Source organism: Gavialis gangeticus, unplaced genomic scaffold (assembly GCF_001723915.1).
Source record: "Gavialis gangeticus isolate Ggan-Ray unplaced genomic scaffold, GavGan_comp1, whole genome shotgun sequence".
NCBI lineage: Eukaryota > Metazoa > Chordata > Crocodylia > Gavialidae > Gavialis > Gavialis gangeticus.
The window spans coordinates 15,716,546-15,740,751 of record NW_017729025.1 but is presented as its reverse complement, the minus strand read 5'-3'; the positions used below and the strand labels follow the sequence as shown (position 1 = coordinate 15,740,751).

At 43.8% G+C, this 24,206-nt stretch overlaps 1 protein-coding gene across 1 annotated transcript in view; it reads left to right on the top strand.

Moving 5' to 3' along the window:
* KCNH5 (potassium voltage-gated channel subfamily H member 5) overlaps positions 1-24,206 on the top strand; it is a 287,028-nt gene that overhangs the window by 207,598 nt on the left and 55,224 nt on the right. The window contains exon 10 of the mRNA XM_019519890.1: positions 18,279-18,475. Within this exon, the coding sequence (XP_019375435.1) occupies positions 18,279-18,475 (197 nt within the window). The remainder of the gene's footprint in view (positions 1-18,278; positions 18,476-24,206) is intronic.

Below are 24,206 nucleotides of genomic sequence, written 5' to 3'. Positions count from 1 at the left end.
GCCAGCCCCCCCTCGGGCTCCATCTGGGTGGAGGCCTCAGACAAGTCCCGGGAAGGCCGCGCCCCCCTGGCAGGAGCCTTGGCAGCACTCTGGGTCAACACCATCGCTGGAGTTGCTGAGTATCTAGCTGAGTTCAGGTCCTCTGCCCTGCGCTAGCAGGAGTCAGCCTCTGGGCCCCTCCTGCTCACCCTCCAGACTTCCTCCCCCTTAGAAGCCTTTGGAGGCCTGCGTCCATGATTTTCATAGCAAGATTCAAGACCTGCTGTTTTGTTCAGTCCCATTGTGGTTCTGCTTGCAATTAAGCCATCCAGGTGCTGCAGTAATAAGCACAATAGAAACCTGTAAAATAACAGAATAATTCAAATTGAACCTTGAGATCTGCAAAGCCTGGGATTCCTTAATGAAAAAGCCCCAGTGCCCAATTAAGTTCTCTTCATTAGTACCTTCATTTTCCTGAGACATACTCTACCTTCCAAATGAAGTAGCTGCTAATCTAATAGCTAAAGCACCAGATTCACTCTGCACCAAGTTCAGCTCCTTCACTGGAGAAAATTGTCCTGAAAATGGTCCAGTAATTTTAACATGTCATGTCTGCAACTGCCAGAATAGCTGGGAAGGGCAAGCAATCTTGTTTCTAATTGTCAGAAACCTTGCTGGCAAGTCAGGCTGCCTCGAGAAGCCTGTTTTGTAATTTTCCACAGTCGCAAGTAGAAATCAGCAGTATAGCTAGGTCTGCTCTGTATTCAGTAATATACCACTTGGGAAACCTCAGTAAGTTCAGAGGTTTCAAAGTCCCTCAAGCAAATGAAACTGCACCAGCTAGGACAGGGCAAATAGTGCTTCCCTCTGCTGTGATGACCTGGGATTTCTTCTGACAAAGAGTCTCATAGAAGTAGCAATGCCAACCAAGTACTTGCAGATGCTGCACTCCCAGCTCTCTTTCATAGCCTGGCTAACAGTATAACTCATACAGGAACTTACACCTGAAGATTAATTAACATGGTGTAAAGAAATCGTTATGCCAGCAGAAAAGTAACAACTTGCTGCACTTAAACCATGATTCTAGGAATTGATCATGAATATCGATCTTATGCAACAGCGCTAAAAATATCCGAGAAGCTGACTGTGAGATGTACCTGCTCTTGAACAAAGGCAGTTTTGATTGTCCAGACAGTATGAATATATAATAGCTGATTCTTCCTCTGGTGTAAGGTCCCTAACCCCTCATGTGTTCAGTGAAATTGCTTTTTTTTTAATGTGATGTAAGCCAGTTATGGGAAGTCCTGAAGATAGTCCCAGGACAACCATGTTATTTGTTGGATTTAGTATTTTCTAGGAAGCCAGAACTTCAGTTGCTAAGCTTCCTTTACATGGGGCAGCCTGTTATCTTTTAAAGCAGGCTTCTCAAATTATTCCTCCCTAGTACTTGCATTACTTTGTGGATTTGGCAACTGAAATATTTACCAAATATCAGCCATGAAAGTTAGGGGAAAAAGGCATGTGTCTTCAGTGTTTTTAGTAAGATATTTGAAAGTAAAGAAGGATGATGTTTCACCTCAAGTGACAACTGTGCTCTGATGCCAAAAGAATAGCAAATGGGCTCTACTAAGAGCCAGCACTGGAGCAACTCGTTGGAAGTGTCAAGCTATAAACCTCTCTTGCCGCAGTCAGCATGACTTGCAGGTGATGGCAGATCCCAGGCTCCCAAATGATGGGGGCAGGAATCCGCCAGCCCTAGGAGCATTTCCTTTGTTCACTTCGTGGCACGCGTGAGACCAGAATAGCACGTGTGACATAAACTAAGCAACATGAAAGGTCAGGGCCATTCCATGTCACTTAACTCCCATTCACAGGTGCTAAAGCTCTGATTTTTTTTGTGGGCCTAGCTTTACACTAGGTTACTTCTCTGCAGCAGACTCAGGCCCTAAATAGCTCCTGCTCTTTGACACTGAAGCCTTTTTATCAATAGCTCTGTAGTACAGTAAAACAAGACAAACTAACCCTGGAAATGTCCTCATTTTAATAACAGATGTACCTGTTACTAAGGGCTCTGCAGCATTTTATGGAGTAGTCTTTTCATATTTCAGCTAAGAAAAAGGGTCCCACGAGTTCTGATCAGTTAAAGCTATAAATTATCTTAGGGCGTGTGTAGACGAAGCAGGGGTCCTAAATAGAAGTGGTGGGTTTTTAAAAACACCGCTTCGGTTTAGGTCCCTTTAAACCCCTGTTTCGTGCACACATCCAAACTTATCTGCTTCTCTGGTGGCGGGGATGGGAGGGTGAGCTGTGGGTCAGCGGAGCAATCCCTGGGCTGCGGTGGGGGTCTGGTACTTCCCTCCACAGTCACCCGGCTCGGGTGGTCCCAGGGGGCACTGCAGCTGCAGAGAGAAGCACTGGGCCCCTGCACAGTTCAGGCAGGCAGGCTCTAGGTGGGGGGAGAGGGGGAAGATAAGGTTCACCGCCCTTTTTTTTTTCCCTTGGGCAGAGCCTGCCTTCCCGGGCTGCTGCCAGGCTGCCTGCAGGGCTTCCTGCAGAGCCGCAGAGCTACACGGAGCCCAGTGCTTCACTTCATGGCTGTAGGGCAGCAAACTAAAACTCCTCAGAGGAGTTTTAGTTTGCTGCACCCCAAGTCATTTAAGGCACATTGTGCCGCCAAATTTGCTACAGCGGCTGGAATTACTGCGCAATACGCCACCACCACGTGCAAACACTGACACCATTAAAGGGCTGCAAAAGCATTTAACCCACTTTAAAGTGTCATGCACACATGCCCTAGGAGAAAAATGATCATATGAAGCCTGCGATGTCTTCGCCTCATTGAAAAGCAGGTCTGCAATAATTCAGATAATGCAGATTGTTCTCACAAGGCACTGGCCACTTTGATCCCAAATTTGTAAAGTACTTGTGCAAGGGCTTAATACAATGTTTCTCAGCCTTTTCAGACTCAAGACACTTTATTAACTCAAGGCACCCCCTGGAAAATGGCAGTTTTTAGTTTTCACTCATTTTTTGATGACAGAAAAATGATAAAGCAATTCTTTTGCTTTAAAGAATTCAGAGAGACCAGAAGAGATCACAATGTTTTAACACTCTGGATTCCTATTTGAAATCTCTGGGTTTATCTTATGAATCATGTCCGCACACTTAACAGCACTAACATTGTGTGGCACCCTGCAACACCATTGAAATGCTCTCAAGGCACCCGAGGGTGCTGCAGCACTCTGGTTGAGAATCACTGGCTTAATATGACATCCAGGGATATTGATATACCATTTAAGTATGTTTCTTAGTGCCTTCAAGGGTCGAGTCTGAGTCCTCAGCATGCTGCAGGATTTAGCTCAGTTTCTCCTTGTTCAAAGCTGTTGTTGACAAAGAGTCAAAGGGGATTTTTTTTGCAAGTTTGGGATATGTTCCCCTCTGTCCACACAATAGTTAAGCAAAATATAAAGCGTCTATCTTAACTGACGATCAGCTTGTGTGTTGTGGGTCTGAGCCATGGCCAGTTTATGACAGTAACATTCTTTCCATTGTTTTTATTCTTTCCATGCACTGTTGCCAGACCCAGGAGTTAAAAAATCATGGATCTCACTGCCTAAAAACATGGAAATGCCTGAAAAATCATGTGATTTTTTTTTTTTTTTTTTTAAGACACTAAACAATTCTGGGTCATTGTTTTTTGGTTCTTATGGCTTCAAGATTGAATGGGTCACAATTGCAAGTTTTTCTGTGCATCCATGAGGGATAGAAACTTACTTTTGTTATAAAATGAAAGCAGAGATTCTCATATAATTATTTGTTTCCAGGAGCCACCAAATTATAGGAAAAGACCAAATACTACTTGCAGTGTAGACTTTGCCATAACATGATGACTGGTAACAGAGTGACTGTATGGACCTTTTCTCTTCCTGGCTCACTTTTTTCCCCCCTTTTTTTGTTTGACTCCCCCCCCCCCTTCCCCCCCTTCCCCATCCTTTTTTTAAAATAATAGCAAAGAAGCTTTACCAGCATTCAGCCGTGTCTCTGTACTGCTCCCTCTCTGTCCACTGGCCAGTTTTGAACCCATTGCTCTTTTCCCAAAGTGCTTGAAGTGGCCTTTTTCATTCTCTCCTATATTTATATATCGCCATTTACTTGTGCAGGACCAGATTTTCAAAAGGACTCCACTGTCAGTGCCCATAGTTATTTTCAGATGGCTCTGCTCCCATTTGAGCTCCAAATAAATGATGAGTTTTCTCTGGCTAAGCTCTTCATTGATAACATCACCTGTAGGGTCCAGTTGTACTGCCAAGAGACTCGATGACAAAACATATTTTCCAGAACTCAAGTAAAAAAAGGAAAAATATACAAATGAACCAATCAAACTACGTCATGTGGAGAGTTGTCTCTTGTCCTTAAAGTTGATATTTATGGGTTTGGCTGGCTCTTTCACATTCTAGTTCAAACTCATAGTGTAAGGTCAGTGGGAACTATATCTCATCTAACCTCCTGCATAGCACAAGCCACAAACAGGATAAATAAATGGGTACATCCCCCTTTGCAAGCCTCCGTGAGGTAATCTTGGGTTCAGCAGGCAACCCGAGGGGAGGAGACCTACTTTCTGCAGTTGACGTGGTGCCATAGATACTCAGCTTTACTTTACTGCACACCAGGATTTTCTTCCTGGAGTTATACTGGCTCGTGACCAGGTTCAGCGTCTTATGACTTCACGTTGTATCCAGGGGTTCAGGGTTACGCCGCATCCCCTGACAAGACAAGACAAGACAAGACAAGACATCCTCTGCAGCCCTTCTCAGATGTTGGATGACAATGAACCCTCCTGTAAATGCCATCCAAGCCCTTTGTGAATGGGGCTTTTGTTAGCAGATCACTTACATTTTAATATTTTATCTGATTGGGTCTAACTCCAATTAAACCATTATTCATTCATTTTCCTGTACATTTGTTTTGTGGGGCAAAGACTTACTAGGTTTCTGGATGCCTTTGAAATCCATGGCCACTGCATTGCTGCATCTTTTGCAGCCTCATTGAGTTGGCAAGAGGAGGCCATGTATTTTGACACCTGAGGGCCATAGATTTAGTATTTAGCTGATTAAAACTTAAACTGACTGATTAAATTTAGCTGATTAAAACTTAAACTGACTGAAAGGAAACCTCTGAGAAAGTCCAGCTGAAGTGTGATGAGACTGAGCTTGCTCCATGAACATTGTTTCCTGTGTGAACAAACAGGTGCTAATACAAGGAATGGCTTGGCCAAAGCTGCTGAAAAGGAAAGCCTTGTCCAAGGCCATTCTCGGCCCACGATGTAGACTGCTGGGATGGGGACTTAAAAGATTCATGGAGAAGTAACCCACTTCCTCTCACAGTTTATCAACTGCTACTGTAGTTTCTAGGCTGCATGTAAAGCACTTATTTCCCCTTTGGAAAGTGGCTGATGAATTTTTGCAGCTGTGGTTCCAGCAGTATCACCTGCCCGATGTTCAACTTTGCCCTCTGAGCTATGCAGGAGATTGTTTTCTATGGAAAGAAGATGCAAACTTGTTCCCCTCTTCAGATTTTTAGCTTTCCACTCAGGGTAGTTTACCCAGTGATCAGAGCTGAGCTTGAAGCCTATATTGACGTACTTGAGATACTTTGGGTACCAACAGCAGCGTAACCATAGCTGCACATGCTTATTCATACCTGTAGGCGAGTACTAAGTAAGGCAGTCTTCACCGTTGGGCATTATTGTATCAATAATGACTCCAAGATCCTGATCTGCCCCTGTGCTTTCAAGAGGGAACTCCCCAGCCTGTATGTATGCTGTGGATTCCTTCTCCCAAGGTGCAGCACCCTGCATTTGTCTACGTTGAACACCATCCTATTCTCATTTGCCCACTTTTGTAGTCTATCTAAATCTATTTGCAGGTTCTCTCTCCCTTCAAGTGTGTCTACCTTGCCCCACATCTTAGTGTCATCAGCAAACTTGGACAGCGTGCTTTCCACCCCCTCATCCAAGTCGCTGCTGAAGATGTTAAACAGTGCAGGCCCAAGGACCGAGCCCTGGGGGACCCCACTGCTCACATCTCACCAGGTTGAGTATGACCCGTCCACCACTACTCTGCGGGTGCGCCCTGTCAACCAATTTTTTACCCATCCAACTGTGCAGGCATCAATGCCACAATCACTTAATTTATTGATGAGGATGGGGTGAGAGACAGTGCCAAAGGCTGCCTTAAAGTCCAGAAAGACTATGTCCACGGTGACACCATCATCCAAGGATTTAGTTACTTCATTATAAAAGGCAATCAGGTTGGTCAGGCAGAATCATAGGTCATAGATCATAGAATCATAGAAAATTTGGGTTGAAAGGGACTTCAGCAGGTCACATCTAGTCCAACACCCTGCTCAAAGCAGGACCAGCCCCAACTATATCATCCCAGTCAAGACTTTGTTGAACTGAGCTATAAAAGCCTCCAAGGATGGAGATTTCACCACTGCTCTAGGTAACTTGTTTCAGTGCTTCACCACTCTCCTAGTGAGGTCATTTTGTCTAATATCCAACCTAAACTTCCCTTTCTGCAATTTGATACTGTTTCTCCTTGTTCTGCCATCTGCCACCACTGAGAACAGTCAAGCTCCATCCTCTTTGAAACCATCCTTCAGGTAGATGAAAGCTGCTATTCAATCTCCTCTCTATCTTGTCTTCTCTAGACTAAATAAACCCAGTTCCCTCGACCTCTCCTGACAAGGCATGTGTCCCAGCCCCCAAACCATTTTTGTTACTTTCCACTGGACTGTCTCCAACTTGTCCACGTCCTTTCTGTAGTGGGGGGCCCAAAGCTGGACACAGTACTGCAGATGTGGTGTCACCAGGGCAAAGTGGAACAATTGTTATCTGCTGGCAACACGCCTCCAGTGCAGCCCAGTATGCTGTTAGTCTTCTTGGCAACAGGGGCACCCTGCTGGCTCACGTCCATCTTATTGTCCGCTATAACCCCCAGGCCCTTTTTTGTAGACCTGCTGCCCAGTCAATCAGTCCCCAGCCTGTATTGGTGCATGGGATTGTTGTGTCCTAAGTGCAGGACTTTGCATATGTCCTTGTTGAACCTCATGAGATTTCTTTTGGCCCAATCCTCCAATTTGTCTAGGTCACTCTGAATCCTAGCCCTACTCTCCAGTGTATCTACTACACTCCCCAGCTTGATGTCATCTGCAGACTTTCTGAGGGTGCAATCCATCCCACCTTTCAGATCGTTTATGAAGATACCAAAGAAAACCAACCCCAGGACTGACCCCTGAGGCATTCCACTTCATACTGGATGTCAGGTAGACATTGAGCCATTGATTATTCCCTGTTGAGCCCACACTCCAGCCAACTTTCTATCCACCTTACAGTCCGTTCATCCAACCCATGTGTGAGGTTTCGGTCAGGACATAGGCAGCTGGATCTGCAAGTAGGCCACTGGGAGCAACTAGGGAGTCAGCAAGGCAGGAGCACAGACTGCCACAGCTTCAAGCTGGGGTCTAGGTCAAAGGGGCCAAGAAAACACGGGGACCAAGTTCCAGGAGGGGTGAAAGGCAAAATCCAAGAGACATTATCTGAGAAGCAAACCACCATCAGAAACCAGGGGCCACAGAGCTGGTGTCTAGGTCCAGGGGAGATCTGAAGTCAGATTCAGGAAAAGCCAAAGTCAAGTCCAGAGCCAGGAGAATCAGAAGGAGCAGTGAACAGGAGGCTTGCCAGAATACACTGAGACTACCAAGGCACGCCTGTAGCCTGATGCTACAGGTATGCTTTAAAAGGGTGAGCAGTGCTTTCAGCAGCCAATCTGGTTGCAGAAAACTGGGCAGGCTCATTAGCCAGGGATCAGGGCAGGTATGATAGCTCCTAGTGCTTGGCCTAGCTGAGCATGCTTGTTCAGAGGCCCCAACAGGTTAACTCTGGGCCATACTACCTAGCTTGTTAGGGTAACTTCAGTCTGCTCCATGAAAGAAAATGAGAAATTTGCACTTTTCCAGTGCATCCCAGGATGCACCCCTCCCAGTCACCATGATGTCCCACCCAGAGCAGGGATAGAGTTCAGGTATCCTGGCTCCTAGCGATACCTGTGCAGCCTTCTAGTGGCAAGTCAGAGCTGTGCAGACAAGAAACTACATTAATCCTTAATGTGCAACTGCGCTTAGCACGTGTTAACTTGACCTCTTAACATTCCACTGATTTAGGAAGGTCTAAGCGTAATGTGTAACTTCATCCTAAAATGAGCAAGCTGTGTTGATTTAATTCTGATGATATGGTTAAAGCAGTGAGACCCCTATTGTGTGGACACAGTTGTATCAGTTTAAACATGTATTAAAATTTAGCTATTCCTATAGAGGAAGAGAAAAAACTATATTGGCACAAGACCCTTTTTTAACATTAGAACTATGTGTACTTTTGGGGTTGTAGAAGTATAGTTGTTCCAGGAAAAAAATTACAGCTCTGACCAACATGCTGTTACAGTACTGTGACCTTCAGTTTTTCTCTTCCAGCCCAGAAAATGATATAGCACTAGGAACCACATACACATCAGGGCCCGACATGCCTTTTCTTTGTTTAGTCATTGACACAAATGCAAAATGCATATTAAAGCTATCTATTCTGATTTAAGAGATTTCCCGTTTTCATTCACTTTATGTTCAGAAGGAGTATATGTTCAGACCAGATCTGATGAGAAACTCTAACCTTGCTTATCTCAAAGCAAAAACTAAGAACCAAGAAGTATTGTCTGAAATGCTCTTTGTCAATGACGCAGCAATTGTTAGTCATTCAGAAGCAGGACTTCAGAGTCTCATGGATCACCTTTCTCATGCTTGTGATGATTTCGGTCAGACCATTAGCCTAAAGAAAACAGTAGTAATAGGTCAACAAGTTGACCACCCTCCCAAATAAGGGTCAAAAAGTTGACCACCCTCCCAAAGTTAGAATAAATGAAGAAAACCTGGAAGTGGTTGAAAAAAACATTTACTTGGGCTCCACCATCTCACAAAATCTAGACTCAGAAGCCAAAATTAATAACTCACATTGGAAAGGCAAGCAACGTCATGACTAAACTTCAAAAGAGAGTTTGGAAAAAACAGAGTGCTCACTCTGTCAACAAAGATGTTCTTCTAAAGCACTTGCATACTTAGCTCTCTCTTGTACAGCAGTGAAACATGGACTCCTTATACTAAGGAAGAAAGAAAGCTGAACAGTTTCCATCTGTTCTGGAACAAGCCAAGATACCCACTATATTCGTGCTTCTGAAACAGAGACACCTCTGTTGGTTTGGATATGTCAGTTGTATGAGTGATGCACAAATCCCCAACGGCATACTCTACAGTAAGCTGGCCACTGGCAAACATCAACTTGGATGGCCCAAACTCTGTTTTGTTGATGTTTGCAAGAAAAACCTTTGTGAGCTGCACATCAGTGGCCAATGCTGGGAATCAATCGCTTCGGACTGCTGAGAGTGGAAAGCCACCATGAAACAGGGCCTATGTTGCTTTGAGAGGGAGTGGTCAATGATAAGCTAGAAAAGAGGCAGACAAGACAAAATGATACTCAGTATGCCAGTGCAAGCTCAACCAAGTTTGTATGCACAACTTGCTGGAGGGTCTCTTTGTTAGGCGTTGGACTCAGCCATTCAAGAAGCTATGGTGGTATTTGGTAACTCACCAAAAGGCACAATCTCCATGGTCTTGTGTGACTGATGGCTGCCAATGAAATGGCCCCATTAGGTTGTCAGAGCAGTGGGGAGACTCCACCGTGAGCTGGGGTGAAAATATGATATGTAAGAAGTCTCTGAGTATTTTCTTCTTCTGAAGATTGTTTTAGGCTACTGTTTTTCAACCTGTTGGCCCTGTGGGTCAGAGGAATGGGGTAGGGCTGGGCGATGGGCCACATGGAGCCTTGTATGCCAGGATCTGGCCCTGGGCCTGACACCACCCCCAACTGCCCTCATGCACCTTGAATGGTCCCTGGGGGCCTCGCATGCTGCCCCCTCCCACCAGATTGGTCCCAGGGAGCATGGCACTGCCCCCTCCCTCCAGGGTTTGTGCCTGGAGGCCTGGCATAGCCCTCTGCACTGGGATTTGGTCCCAGAGGCCTGGCACTGCCCCTCTCAGCCCATCACATGCCAAGATTGGCATGCCTGCCTGATGCCACCCCCATTCTAGATGTTTATAGGCTCTTTACCTCTTCTGGATGAACCCGCTACAGTTTGTGATTTTACTAAACTGCAACAAAGACAATGCCAATCTATTAATTTATTTCATGATGATTCAGTCATACAAAACTTTTGATGCATTGCACTTGAAGCATTATACCAGGACTCTGAGTAAACAGCCATTGCTTTCATCCTCTTACCTTTAATTTGATGTGTATTACTTTACATTTCCAAAGAGAAGAAACATTTCCCTATTATTGTGATAGGAAAATGATAACAGTTACTATTGTTAAATTCTCTCTCTTTCAGTTGTAGGCTGTAGTTACTCAGAGCAGAGCTCCAATTTTGCCAAATGCACATCACAGAGAACAAATAAATCAGGCAATTTTATACATTGGAAAAAAAGGACTATTTTCAAAAAAGTATATAATGACACTGTGCGTGTCAAAAAGAGAAGGTTTTGACCGGTGGTTATGGACAAGGACAATTAACTACTGAGGGTAACTTCAAAACAGTACGTTAGATAAACCATACATTATTAGTTGATGCTCTACGTTAAACATTTACTTTGAGCCAGCTTGTTTTGTAAAATATGTTAGCAGAACCACGTATTTGCTATTCACTTTCATTGTTTCAAAAAATATAGAGGCCTCCATTGCTTTAAAAAATATAGGGTCCCTTAAACATCAGACTTAAGAATATCTGTGACAGTAGGAAGACCATTTCAAAATGGAGAAATCTGCTATAAAACAAAGGCAAGGAAATCAGAGGCAGGTTCACTCCACATAAATGTTCTGTGTTATGTTTTACAAACCTCCAAAGGTTTCTTGAATAACAGTATGCACATCCAGTTCCATAGACAGAAATAAAACCCCAAACCAAAAAGAACACTAAGGTAAATTTTATCCAAAAGTAATACTGTATTACTTTTGCTAGCGTTTTTCCTTCCAGAGTAAAGCTGCAAACTGCCCCAAGAAAATGTTGCAAGTCTTGAAAGAGGCAGGTGCTAAAAGGCATTATCAGAAAAAGTAGGATGCTTGCTTTATCAGCTTTCATGTGGGGAAATAAGACATCAAGTTATAAAATAATGCCCCATGCAGGGCCTGATCAAAAGACTATTGAAATCAGTGGAAAGACTGCTGTTGATTTGAGCTGAGGATTAGACTTCTAGACCCAGCCCCACCAAGGGTCTTAGGCATAATAATGCTTATTCTTTCCAGTGCCCAACTTTGGGAGTGGAGTTCATGAATCTGAGGAGTTACCTTTGTTCCTTGCGTGACAAATATGAAGTATTAGGCACCTACAAATGGGACAGTAGCAAGCCTGCTGGGAGAGGGGGTGCCTATCCCAGGCAGTCGAGAGGATGTGTCTGAAATCCCACTTCTTTCAATACACATCTTCCATCTCTAAGGAGAATACCTTTGTCACCAGGTTATAAGCTAGGGTGGACTGGGGGATACTTCCTACCTGCACTATAGTTAGGTTACAGTGAAAGTGATGCAGAGACGGGTCAGAGAGAATAAGAAAGAGGAACCATGACTCAGTAGCCTTCCCCTGGGAGAAGAGAGTCCTGGGTGTCGGTACATGTTCCCAGCGCTGTTTAGGTATTTTAACCAGTGACTCTTGATTGCAAAATGCCTAAGCAGGCCCCAGAACCAGGACTCACAGAGAAATGCTCTCGTGAGTAGGCTACAAAATCACACTTCTTGCTTACTCTTTTTCTGGCCCCTGGCCCCATGGCTCTCAGATGCCTTTCTACACAGCAGTCCAGCTATTATGGGAAAGGCAAGCACCTGCTCCTCCTCCAGCTGTATTTTTGAACAGAAGTGGCAGTAGCTCTTGTAATTTGTGCTAGAATCAATGCATTAGCTGGATGGGCTTTCAGCATATCTCCCTGACTAGGCCCCACTGGAGTCTTAGGGTAGGTTTATATAACTCAGCTATGATGCTAAGTCGCATCATACCCGGGTGAAGGGGAGCTGCTGCAACTAAAGCGCCTGCAGTGTCACGTGTATTCAGCATCCTGCACTTCAAAATGGTGGCGGGGGCACTTTAACTAAAGCTCATTCAACAAGCATTAGTTAAAATGCCCCCGTTGCCATACATGACATGGAGGCTGCTGGAGTGCGCTAATCAGCATGCTCCAGCAGACTCGATTAATTAAGTCTGCTCTGATGTGTGCTAATTAGCACGTGTTGGAGCACAGGTCTGTCACGTGTATAAGTGCCCGTAGGGTTGGAAGGATGTCAAAAGTCGTCCAGTCCAACCTCCTTTGTGTTGCCTGCACCTTCTGAACAAGAAGTAGTTCGACCACCTCAGAGCAATGCTCCGCACATGCCAATGAGTTCTGCTGAGAGGCTAATTCAAATGTATTACTAGAAATGCAATTTAATGAAAGGAGATTTGGTTACATTGATGCGTTCCCCTCACCACCACTTAATCATTATCGGTAGTCAGAACCATCATTAAAGGATCCAAACCCACAAATAATTATACGTATCACTTTGCACAAGAATAGCTATTCACATACACAAGTGTCCACAGAATCGGGCCTTCTAGCCCCAGTTCAGTAAGTGTGTAAATGCATACTTAACATGATATATGTGGTTAGCCCCATCCAGGATGATTTAAGGCCAGATTTTCAGAGACATTTAGGTGGCTTAGCATACAGGTAGATGGCTAGTGGATTTCCAGAAGTACCTAAATAGGTTAGATGTCTGCGGGTCCTAGCCTGCTTAGGTGCTTTTCTAAATCCTATTAGGTTCCTGTCTGCATCTTTAGGTACCTAAATACCTTTGAAAGTCTCATCCCTGGTGCTTAGCCACAGAGCTAAATCTGTAACTGGCTCTACCACAGGTAATGTAATAAGCTTTTGGAAGAGAAAATCTACAACTAAAAATCCTCCCTGTAAAATGCAGACATCATCAATTTGCAGTGACTACATGCTCTGCAAGGATTTGTGGAGGCATTTTTTTTTTTCTCAGACTTTGAATTGCATCATATTTTTGGCTTCTTTCTCTTCCCTTTTTTCCCCCTCCAAGCTTCTGAATGTCTATGGAAAAAAATACATCAAATGAAATGCTTAAAAGAAAAATGGGCATGTGTAGATGAAATGGGGGCCCTAAATTGAAGTGGTGGGTTTTAAAAAACACCACTTCAATTTAGGGCTGATTAAATCTGCGTGTTGTGCACCCCACTGTTACCTGGCCCTCCGGTGGGGAGGGGAGGGCAGGCTGTCGGTGCGTGGAGCCATCCCTGGGCTGTGGGCGGGGCTGGTGCTTCCCTCTGTGGCAGCAGCCTCCCCTCCCCCAGACGGCACTCACACGCTAGGCTCCAGGGCAGGAAAAAAAAAGATCAGGCTCACTGCTTTTCTTGGGTGGAGACTGCCTTCCCGGGCTGCTGCCAGGCTGCCTGCAGGGCTTCCTGCAGAGCTGGACAGAGCCCGGTGCTTCACTCCTTGGCTGTAGGGACAGCAAACTAAAACTTCTCAAAGCAGTTTTAGTTTGCTGCACCCCAAGTCATTTAAGGCATGTTAAACCACCAAATTTCTTACAGCAGCTGGAATTAATGTGCAATATGCCACCAAGGCATGCAAACACTGACACCATTAAAGCAGTGCAAAAGCATTTAACCTGCTTTAAAGTGTTGTGCACACATGCCTCTTGTTTTGTCTACACATGGCCTATGTTGTTTGTAGGGCTTTCAAATGAGGTCGGTCTTTTTTGCAATGAATAGCATTAAATTGACATCAAAGTGCTACCTTTTTCTGCCACTGTCTAGATAGATATTACATAAAACAGTGGAACTGCCAATTTGGATTAAACCTGAGATCCCCTGTACTCCAACATACTGCCTCTGGTGGTGGCTAACCCTAGATGTTTTGGAGAAAACTGTAGCACCCACTCCATCAGTGGACAGAGACACAGGAGGATGTGTCCTACGTAAGATGTGCAAACAGTAGGGCTGTGTGAAACGGCACCATTCTGTTTCAACTTGAGTTTAGAGGTTTTGATGGAACAGCGTTTCATTTTGAATTTCAGTTCAGTTTGAAACCAATGTTCTGTTTCGCTTTGTCAAAACAGTGATGTTGTCTCAACATTTCGCTTATTTGCTATAATGGGGAAGCCTCTCTCATCCGGCAGGCAGATGGGGTCCCGCAACCCCGGAAGGGCTGTGGGGGCTATGCCAGTCCTCCCGGGGCTGCGGGCCCCCGATCTGCCTGCCAGATGAGAGAGGGAAGCTGGGGAAGGGAACTGAGCCCTATCGCTCAGCTCCCCTCCCCAGCGCTGCAGTCAGGCTGGGGAAAGGAACTCAGCCCAGCTGGGCTGAGTTCCTGTGCCCAGCTGGGCTGAGTTCCTATGCCCAGCCCAATGATAGGGCTGGGGAGGGGAACTGAATGATTGAGCTCAGTTCCCTTCCCCAGCCCGATCACAGCGCAGGGGAAGGGAACTGAGCCCAGCCTGGTCCTGGGAGGCAGGGAGAGCTAAGGCTGTGCTCCCAGGTGAGCCACATGGGGCTACAGAGCCGCTGGGAGCGTAGCCTGGTTCTCCCCTGTCTCCCACCACCTAGCTGCTGACTGCTTCAAAACCCAAAATGTCTCAAAACCTTCAAAACATTTTGACTAGCCTCGTTCTGTTTCGAGGCTGTTTTGAAGACCTTCGTTTCGATTCGATTTCACTGTTTCAAGCTCTAAATGAATTGAAACAGTGTCGAATGGAAACAGCTGGTGAAATTTCGCACAGCCCTAGCAAACAGTGCATAAAGTGCTTCATAACTTCATGGGCTTTCCAGGTTCGTTTTTGAAGCAGAACAGCCATTTTTGAAGCATTTCACTGGCCATGTACCTTATACCCTTACTTTTTGCAGAACTTCAGAGGTACTTCAGGTGCTTCAGATGTTATGTCTGTCAATGCCCTTCATCTCAGGCTGATGTCTGGTCATTACAGAACCCCTGAAACTCAAGGTTTCCCAAGTGTATCATCATTATTGGAAACCACTGATATGTCTATTTATGTGCAACCCCTATTTTAAATGTGATAAGTTTTTAGCCTCTGACTTCCTGCACAATGAGTTCCACTGTTTAATTACACATTTCCTTTTATCAGTTCTGAATTCTCCCGCTTTTGATTTCCTTGATTGTCTTGTTTTTTTATTATGGGAGAACAGAAGTTCCTGGTTTATATTCTCTAGAGACCATTAGTCATTTTATGTATTGCTACCATATCCCCTTTTGGTAGACAATCACTAGTGTTTGATGCTCTTAATCATTCTTTTCATCCTTCTCTGACTGTCCTCTACTTCTGCAATATCCTTTCTTGAAATGGGGTGACCAGTTTTACACATCTCTACTTCTTATCTACGGCCTCTCTGGTTTTCAGTAAAGATCTTGTGACACTTGTTATAACACCGGCTTTTATCTATTGCATGAACTTTCTTTTGTTCAGAACTTTATCTGTCGTCTCACTTTGCAACTTAATAAAATGAATAATTTGAGCAATGGCTTGTGACCAGACTCTGTTTTGGAAACCTAGCTCCTAAGTGCATTAAATATTACTGGAAATGAGATTAAATCAGTTTCATGTTCTAAAAGTGCTAAAAAATACCTGTATTGGATAGCATCTATGGCAGGGAGCAGGTTGTAATATCTGATCATATTGTGTCCATTCCAAAGTGGCTCCAAACCTGATTGAGTCTATGAAAAGTATTGTAATTCATATACTTATTAAAATTTCATCTTGAAAAATCACTCTATTTACATCAAATGGAAATATGCAACCTAAATATTAGTAGATTTGCTCAAACAGCAGAATTTTGTTAAATAAATACATTCAGTGAGAAACGTAGCATTCTATTCACTGTATTTCATAAAGGCATACTATTTTATTATTTCCAAGGTTTCTAATGACTATTGGAGGTTCTTGAAAATGTTCTCAAATCCTAAAGTTTCCTGAATTTTAGGAATTTAGGAATATTTAGAAATGGCATTCATCTAAATATGTGTTGTACAGTTTATCATTTGTTTGTCCCCTGTTAAAAAATAAAACTACTCATTCAGTAACGGAATAGAAAAAAATGTAATGTAATTTAGATGATCAGTTCCACAGCCCACTTGCAAACAGAAAATTATTTATTAAAACAGTATACCAAAAGCTAATGTCCAGAAAGTACAGCCACAGGAATCAGGGTCACCTTGTGAATGATTTGGTAGACGGAGTATTTAGCCATGTCAGTCTGAAGTTGAATAGAAGGCAGGTAGATTTTTACCTTATAGATGAATCTAGGTAGGTAGATAGGTAGGTAGATAGATAGATACATTATGTGAGCTCATGCTTTCATGAGCTGATAGTGAGCTTCAGCCCATAAAAGGTGTTTATTTATATACATATCTATCTGTCTATCTAGCTGTCTATCTATCTATCTATCTATCTATCTAAACACACACACAACATATCTCTATATATTCATCTCTATCTATCTAGATATCTACTTTGATTAGTATATTAGGTGTAAATTATTTGGTAGCCTAAAAGGAGCAAATATCATCTCAGTTGTTTGATCAGCTCTGATGGTTAGATGCTGTAGTGAAGCCCTGATCCAGGAAAGCACTGTAGCAGGTGCTTAACTTTGTCACGTGGTAACATTTTCAAAACCTCTTAAGTTCAATGTTACCAAACCTCTGCATACAATAGGACCAAAAGTAGGGCTACAGTTCTTGCCCATATAACTGAGCGTGCCTGAAACTTGCTAGCTTGAGTCTTGATAACGTTGGAGCCACAGCAGTGTGGAGGTCGGTGCAGGCTAGAATAGTCGCACCGCCTCGGCAGGGTTTTGCACTTCTCAGAGCTGCGCTGATACGAGCCTCCAAGCAAGAGAAGCTGGGTGTGTATACGCTACACTGCAGTCATAACATTGGTGGCAGTGGGAACATTCCTGTTCAGGAGCCCACAGATAAAATATGCAAATGTGCTCAAAATCCCCGTTTCAAAAGGAGCATAGGGTCAGGTTTTTCAAAGGTCTTTAGATGCCTGAATGATAGATAAGTACTTAATGGTATTTGAAAACAACAGGAATTAGGCAGATAGCTTGTTTATAAATCCTAATGAGTGCCTGTCCGCATCTTAAGGACACCTTAAGGGTAAAACAGTGCTTCAGTCCATTTGAAAATTTGGCGCTGAGGCACTTGGGGAGCCTAAGTTTCATTGTAAGTCAGTGGGCCTTGACTCTCTAAATGTCTAAGACCCAGGGCTTTTAATATAGGAATTTGGCATTCCTTTGCTCAGCATAGTAAGGCCCAAATGACTTACTTATATTCAAAAGGGATTTAGGCCATGTCTACATGACATTCACTGTGCTCCAGCATAGACTCCTCAAACACAGTGCACCACTGTGCCATGCCATATGAAATGTCTGTGTGACACTTGAAGCAAGCCAATTACCACTCTGGAGTGACAGTGCTAATTAGCCCACTACCTGCTAATGAGTAAACCTGTGGTACCACACAGACATGGCAACACTGCTTCTGGTTTAGGAAGATGCCCACTGTGAGCAGCACAGTGAGCATGAGGATGCTGCTTTGATGCAGAGTAAGTGTATTGTGTGGACATGGTATTAGGTACTTAGAAGCCTAAGTCCCGTTGACTTTCAATACAGATGAGCCTCCCAAATCATATAGAGACAGACTTTCAAAAGCATTTAGGCACCAAAAGATGCAGGTTGGTGTCTAATGGGTTTTTCCAAAGCTTCTAAAAAGCTTTGGTTCCTAACTTGCCTTAAATGCAATAGATTGAGGGGCCTGACTTGTGCAAAAGCTTTTTGAAAAACCAGTGGCCAATAATATGTATCTTCAAATGCTTAAACACCTTTGAACATCAGACTCTTATGTTTTGCAATACTGAGTGGAGCAATATCTCAGTACATTTAAAAATCTGGGCTTTTTTTAAATATAGCAGCCAAGGTCTAAAAGGTGTTTTTAAAAAAATATTTGAGTGTTTTGCCAAATGAAAACCTAAGGTCAGGATAATTGGGGGCTAGGAGAAATGAAGGGAGAAAGTAATTGGTTTGCTGACCATTCCTTTGTAAGTGGCATGCTTTAACAAATCTGTCCTGCTTTTTCAGGTAAAGGCGATGTGTTCGGTGACATCTTCTGGAAGGAAACTACACTGGCTCACGCCTGTGCCAATGTACGGGCACTGACTTACTGCGATTTACATATTATTAAGCGGGAAGCCTTGCTTAAAGTTCTGGACTTTTACACGGCTTTTGCAAACTCCTTTTCGAGGAATCTCACTCTCACCTGCAATTTGAGGAAACGGGTAAGGCACTCGGTCTAATTTGCACCATTCCTGGGGTAGAGTGATTGCAGACGCAATCCCAAATTTAGCCTTGATGTTTTCAGGTCAATGCAGATTAACTAGGCTATCAGTAAATGCTGCAGCTGTGCCTTAATGAAGGCTCAATAAAAGCTACCCATAAATTTGCAGCAAAGCAGAACTGCCCTCTCAGGGTGACATGTGGATTACACTTTTTTTTTTCTTTTTCTTTTCTTTTCTCATTTTTTCTGTCACAGCATGGATGTGGCTATGTTTTGTAGTCCAATAACATCCAAGTGCTCAATTCATGCAAGGTGCCCTTTGGTCCCTCGCCTACTGAAATCCCTGTCAGAGACTCTGTCATGTGGACTAACTGTGAGGAAGTTATTCATGTTAAATAAATAAACTGTACCCTGCGAAAGTATTATTTTAATAATTGCATCTCACAGTTCACAAATTAGAATTTTAATATGACAAGGTTAATAAAGCCTGATAGTGCCTTTACATTCCCAGCTCTTTTTTAAAAACCCTCCCTCTCATTTCATAATCAATCAGCAAAGCTCACTGTCCATTAATCCTTTCAAAGAACGCTCCGTCTAAAAATTAATTAGCTATACCAACGTATCTCAAAAACAGGTTAAAGAATCCTTTAATTCGCATTGCGGCTGCAGAATTTAATCTTTATGGAGGTTTCCTTAAGATTGATGAGGGTCATATAACTTTGATTTGCATAGAGAAATCTCATAACAATGATTTATAGATTACTGAGCATTAACTGAGATCCTTTTACAGCCAAAATGGATTTTTTTCTCTTGCTGCACCTAAGGCATCTCATCTGAAGTTACATCCAAGCTACCTCAATATTCAAGAGACAGTTTAGTCCATAGGAGCAAAGGGATCTCAGCGCTTACAGTAAGGTAGAAATTGCCCTGCGACAGTGTGGTTCACTTTCCTGCGACTGCTGCTTGAAGGTTCATAGAAAAGAGAATTATTATTTTTTTAGCATTATGAATGTGTTCAGCAGGATACCAAGTATACGGGATGACACATTCAGCAAGGGAACAGCTGACAGCAGATGCACTTGGGGCTACAGATGCCACCCAGTCTATGGCTGAATGCAGAGAGAACATAAGAAGTGCCATGCTGGGTCAGACCAGTGGTCCATCCAGCCCACCATCCTGTCTCTGAGAGCAGGGTTCTCTTACTGGTGGCCCATGGGCTGCATGTGTCCTGTGAGGGGTTAATTAGGAGCCTCCTGGTTCTCAACCACCACTCCCCCCATCACACCAGGGAGCCCACAGCCCAAGGTGCCTGCACAGCACAGCTCGGTGTAGCGGAGGAGCCTATGGCAGCTGAGTGACACTGGGGTGCCCATATACATGGGTCAGCAGGGAGGAGAAGGATGCCCCTGCCACTTAAGAGTTGCACAGCCCTGCTTCATAGGGAAAGCATTGAACAGGGTATGTCTAAAGTGATTTTGCCCCCTGTTCATTACCATTCCTGGTATCCTGCATCATTGGTTTAGAGATGCCAAAGGAAGCACAGCTAAGAATCAGGCTAGACTTGGGACTGCTGTCTTACCCCTCTGTCTGCAGTGTGTCATGAATGGCAAGTGCAGAGCTGGGAGTTATGCTCAAGTCCTGGGTAGAATGAGAGAGGGTTTAGGACTGGGGAAAAAAATGTTTGAAGGTGATTTCATGGGACAAGATAATACAAGTCATGCTGTGCCAAAACATACCTATTGCTTTTTGCCGCTATAGACCTGTCACTTAAACACGCTTCTTGAGAATCCTTTTCTTCTGGAGTAAGGCCAGGGCTGTGTAAATGAAAGGCGCTGCTGACAAAGCAATGGACTAAGACTCTAGCCTGCAGTACTGTTATTCACAGGGGGAAAATTATGTTCTTCTGAAGATGAAGAAGGACTTCTGGCAGTGAAAGCAGTCCCTGCTGTGCAGTCAGACCTGAACTCTCTGCAAGTCCATCTCGAGGAAGTAGGGGATGCGGGGAGGCGCGGCAGTGGTACCTGTCACCTTTTGTCTCCTACCTTTGTCTCCAGTGGAACCTCTTGTCTCCTTTTTCACCTTAGTCACTGCCGCAGTGGTTGCCATGCTGGACTGTGGCAGCAGCAGGAGACTGCACCCACTGTCCAACTCGGTGGTAGGGGCAGGGGTGGGGGAGCTCCTTTCACCTATGGAGTCGTGCAGGACAGCCCGGTACTTGGATCACGTGTTGGAAGGGAGAATTTGTGCCATGGTGTTCATGCTGTGAGTGTAACCAAAGGGAAGCAGTAAAAGTTTTGAAAGAAACCATCTGTTTAGCACCCCCACCGGATCTTCCTCCCCTGCCTACGACCCTATCTCTGACTGCTCACATCTGGTTTGTAAAATGAAGCCTAATTTCTAAAAGCGCAGCTCCAGGATCTCAGAGCAAGCCTAGTTTAGATATTTTCTATGCATCCTTTCTTAGGTGCAAGATCACGACAGAGTCCCTGTGCTTGATCCAAAGTCCTATGAGATAAATGACTTGAATAGCCTTTGGGTTGGTCCCAGTCTGCAAAAAGGGGTATGCTGTTCTCGTGGTGCCCTCCGGTAGACACAAAACTAATAGCTTAAAGGTCCATCTCTTAGAAAACCTTGCTCAGTTGAACAAAGAGCAAATGAGCAGAAGCAATAGATAAGCTAAGGAGGTTGAGCTCACAGAGGCTGCTGCTCTGTGCTGAAGGAGTTTTTGCTCTAGTGATCTCTTTTAATCAAAAGAAAAGCATTGCCTCTTTTAATTGATTTGAATAGAAATATATTTAGTGCCTCTTTTATTTTGTCATCACTTTCAGGGTTTGACAGTTAGTTATGACAGAACGATACTCCTGGCTGTTCTGTGCTGAAGAAGCAGGTTGCTTGCTTTCACTGTAGCAAGTCTGCAGATCCAGAGAAGCAATCTTCTATCTACTTTATATACACATGCAAGCACACACACACATATTTTTATTCCTAATGCTCTCTTTGCTTAAGCAGGCGTGAACATCTTGTCCACAGACTGTATAACAATTTAGACACTTAAAAAGCTAATAAATTAGTAATAGAAGTAGGCATGGAAGGTTAGCTGCACGTGACAGGAAGAGAGACAAGTGCATTGAAGAAGGAAAGTAATGTTTTCTCACTCACAAATAACATTCGGAGACCTAGCATGCTGAATGACCTACTTAACGGAGCCGTGCAGCGTGCTATTACCAACCTAGGATTTTTTTGTTGGTCAGGTAGCTCATCTATAACACCGCATTTATGAACCTGTAAAATCAGAGTGGCTGCTCATTTTTCAACCTGCAGCCATCTCGCCTGGCCAGAGTGGCAAAGGGTCTTTTAATCTGTAACTGCAAAAGTCTTGCCGCATCTTGCTGCGTGCACTGAAGTCTTGATGGCACATCTAACGTCACTAATGCAAAATGCAACATAGTATTAGGATGTGGGACTTTTTTAAGGTGTCAAATAGGTGGAAAAGTTAAACTCCAAAGATGCTCTTAACATCTACAATTAGTTTATATATCCATCCCCCAAAACTGACCGTGATAAAGCAATGCTTGGAATGAGTCTTCAAGGAGGTAATTACCAACTTCTGATATTAGAGAATATAAATAACATAAATGCATCTTAAGATTCTGTGCTCCTTAGACTAGGGCTTCCTTTTGCAAGCCAGGCATTGTTTCCTTTTCTGCCACAGGGCCGTGAGATCTCAAGTCAAGTCTAATAAAGAGAGAAACATGCACAAATGAGCATAGCATTCTGCTGGCAGAAAAGATTTTGTCAGACTGATTTTTGAATTAGCAAATAGGTTCCTGCAGGAAACAAGCATCCAGTGAAAAAATGTAAATAGATCAATTCCAAGTTCTCAGTCTCACTTCCTCCTATTTCAGCCAGCAGTAAAATCCCCAGCTAACTGTGAGACAGTCATGTTCTGTGCATTTGCATTAAGGTAGGCAGTGAAATCCTGGGCGGTGAAATCCTGGGCCTGCTGAAGTCAATGGCAAAGCTCCCTTGACTTTAGTGGGCTGGTATTTCTTCCACAATTGAAAAAATGCAGGATCCCATGCTGTTATCTGTTGCACGTAGGATGGACAATGTTCAGGGAATGAACCGGCAGGGTGTGATGAACAAGGATGCTACATGTAGGATTTCTTGCACGTTCGCTCTTAGGAAGGCAGAGGGGTGCCGCGAGAGAATGGATGCATTTAGGACAGTCGAGTGTCATCTAGGAGGTCTCAGTTCTGTTCCCAGTTCCTTCACAAATAGCGTGTGGAAGTCACTTAAACCAGGGACGATGCTATAATTAACTAATATTATATATTTCATTTAACACAGTTTAAACATATGATGGGGTAAATTTGTCATAGGTCTAAAAGCCTTGTTTTATTTGAAATTTAAAATAATTTCTGTTTAATTCGCTATTTATAAACAGATGTTTTAATGAACAACCTGTCATCGCTTGTCAAATTTTAGGGACAAGAATATCTTTTTCTGAATCTGAATTGAACACTTGCTTCTCTTCAAAATGAGGTTTATCTTACTGTCATCTCTGGTCTTGATAGTGTTACCTATCTTTATGTCAATCAGTCATGCATGTTGATCTTGTCAAACCATATGAAATCAGTTTAAAATAAACCTAGAAATGTCTCCTGTACTGTTTGTAGGTAGGTAGAATATAACAGGAACCTTTGAGTATCCAGTGGGCACGTCTACAGGAGATGCTAACTGCACAGTAGCTTAATAACACTGCGCAGTAGTGTGCTGGGCAAAAATCGTTCTAATACGCTACTGCACAGTAATATTAGGCTACTGCGCAGTTAGCGTCACTAAAAACCCGTGTGCCGGCGCTACTGTGAAGTAGCGCAAGTTACTGTGCATTGTTTTAATGCTTGGTTATCCAAGTACTAAACTTAATCTACAGTAATCTTTGTCTCTTAATAGTGAATTAAATGACAGAGCTTGGCTATCTGGAGTTTGGAATATTTTTAATATTAAACCATGAATATATTTAATACACATGGGCCAGAGGTCACTGTTTGCATCCAAACTCTTTTTCATTTCAGAGTTGAGCTTGAAAGCAAACGTGTACTTGGATTTAGAAAAATACTAGAGTTGGAAAGCGTAGGCCTGTGTATCCTGTGTAAAGGTTATGGGCGATTGAACATGGCCTAATGAAACCTGAAACCTTTGCAGAGTCTGTGCTGTGAAAGTCATCCCTGAGCAGAGAGGAAGTCTCATCCACACCTCTTTTGGGTCTTCCGGGCTGTTAAATATCCCGTATTTATCTGAATACAAGATCACTTCAAATTTAAGACAGCCCTCCAATTATTAGAGTCTAGATGTGGACAATTATAAATTTGTTATAATTTTTGGTGTCTAGGATCTAATTATTGAAGGGTCATCTTAAATTCATGCCGCCCTACCATTGCAATGGGGAAGGTAGTGGCAGGGGGTAAGTGGCAGGGAAAGGGATGGCAGTCCCCTGCTGCTCTGTCTGGTGCCTGTGCCCCTGGCATGTGCTCCCCTATCTTGTTTCCCCCTGCCACATGTCCCCCTCCCCCCCAGTTCCTGCCCCTTTGCTGTTCCCTCTGCCACTTTGCTCAGCCTCCCGCCCCCTCCGCTGCTGCTTACCCAGTGCAACTGCTCTAGCTGTGTCTCTGTTTGGGCATGGAGCACCTTGCCTGCCTGATCCCTGTCCCCCCCCCCCCCCCCCCCCC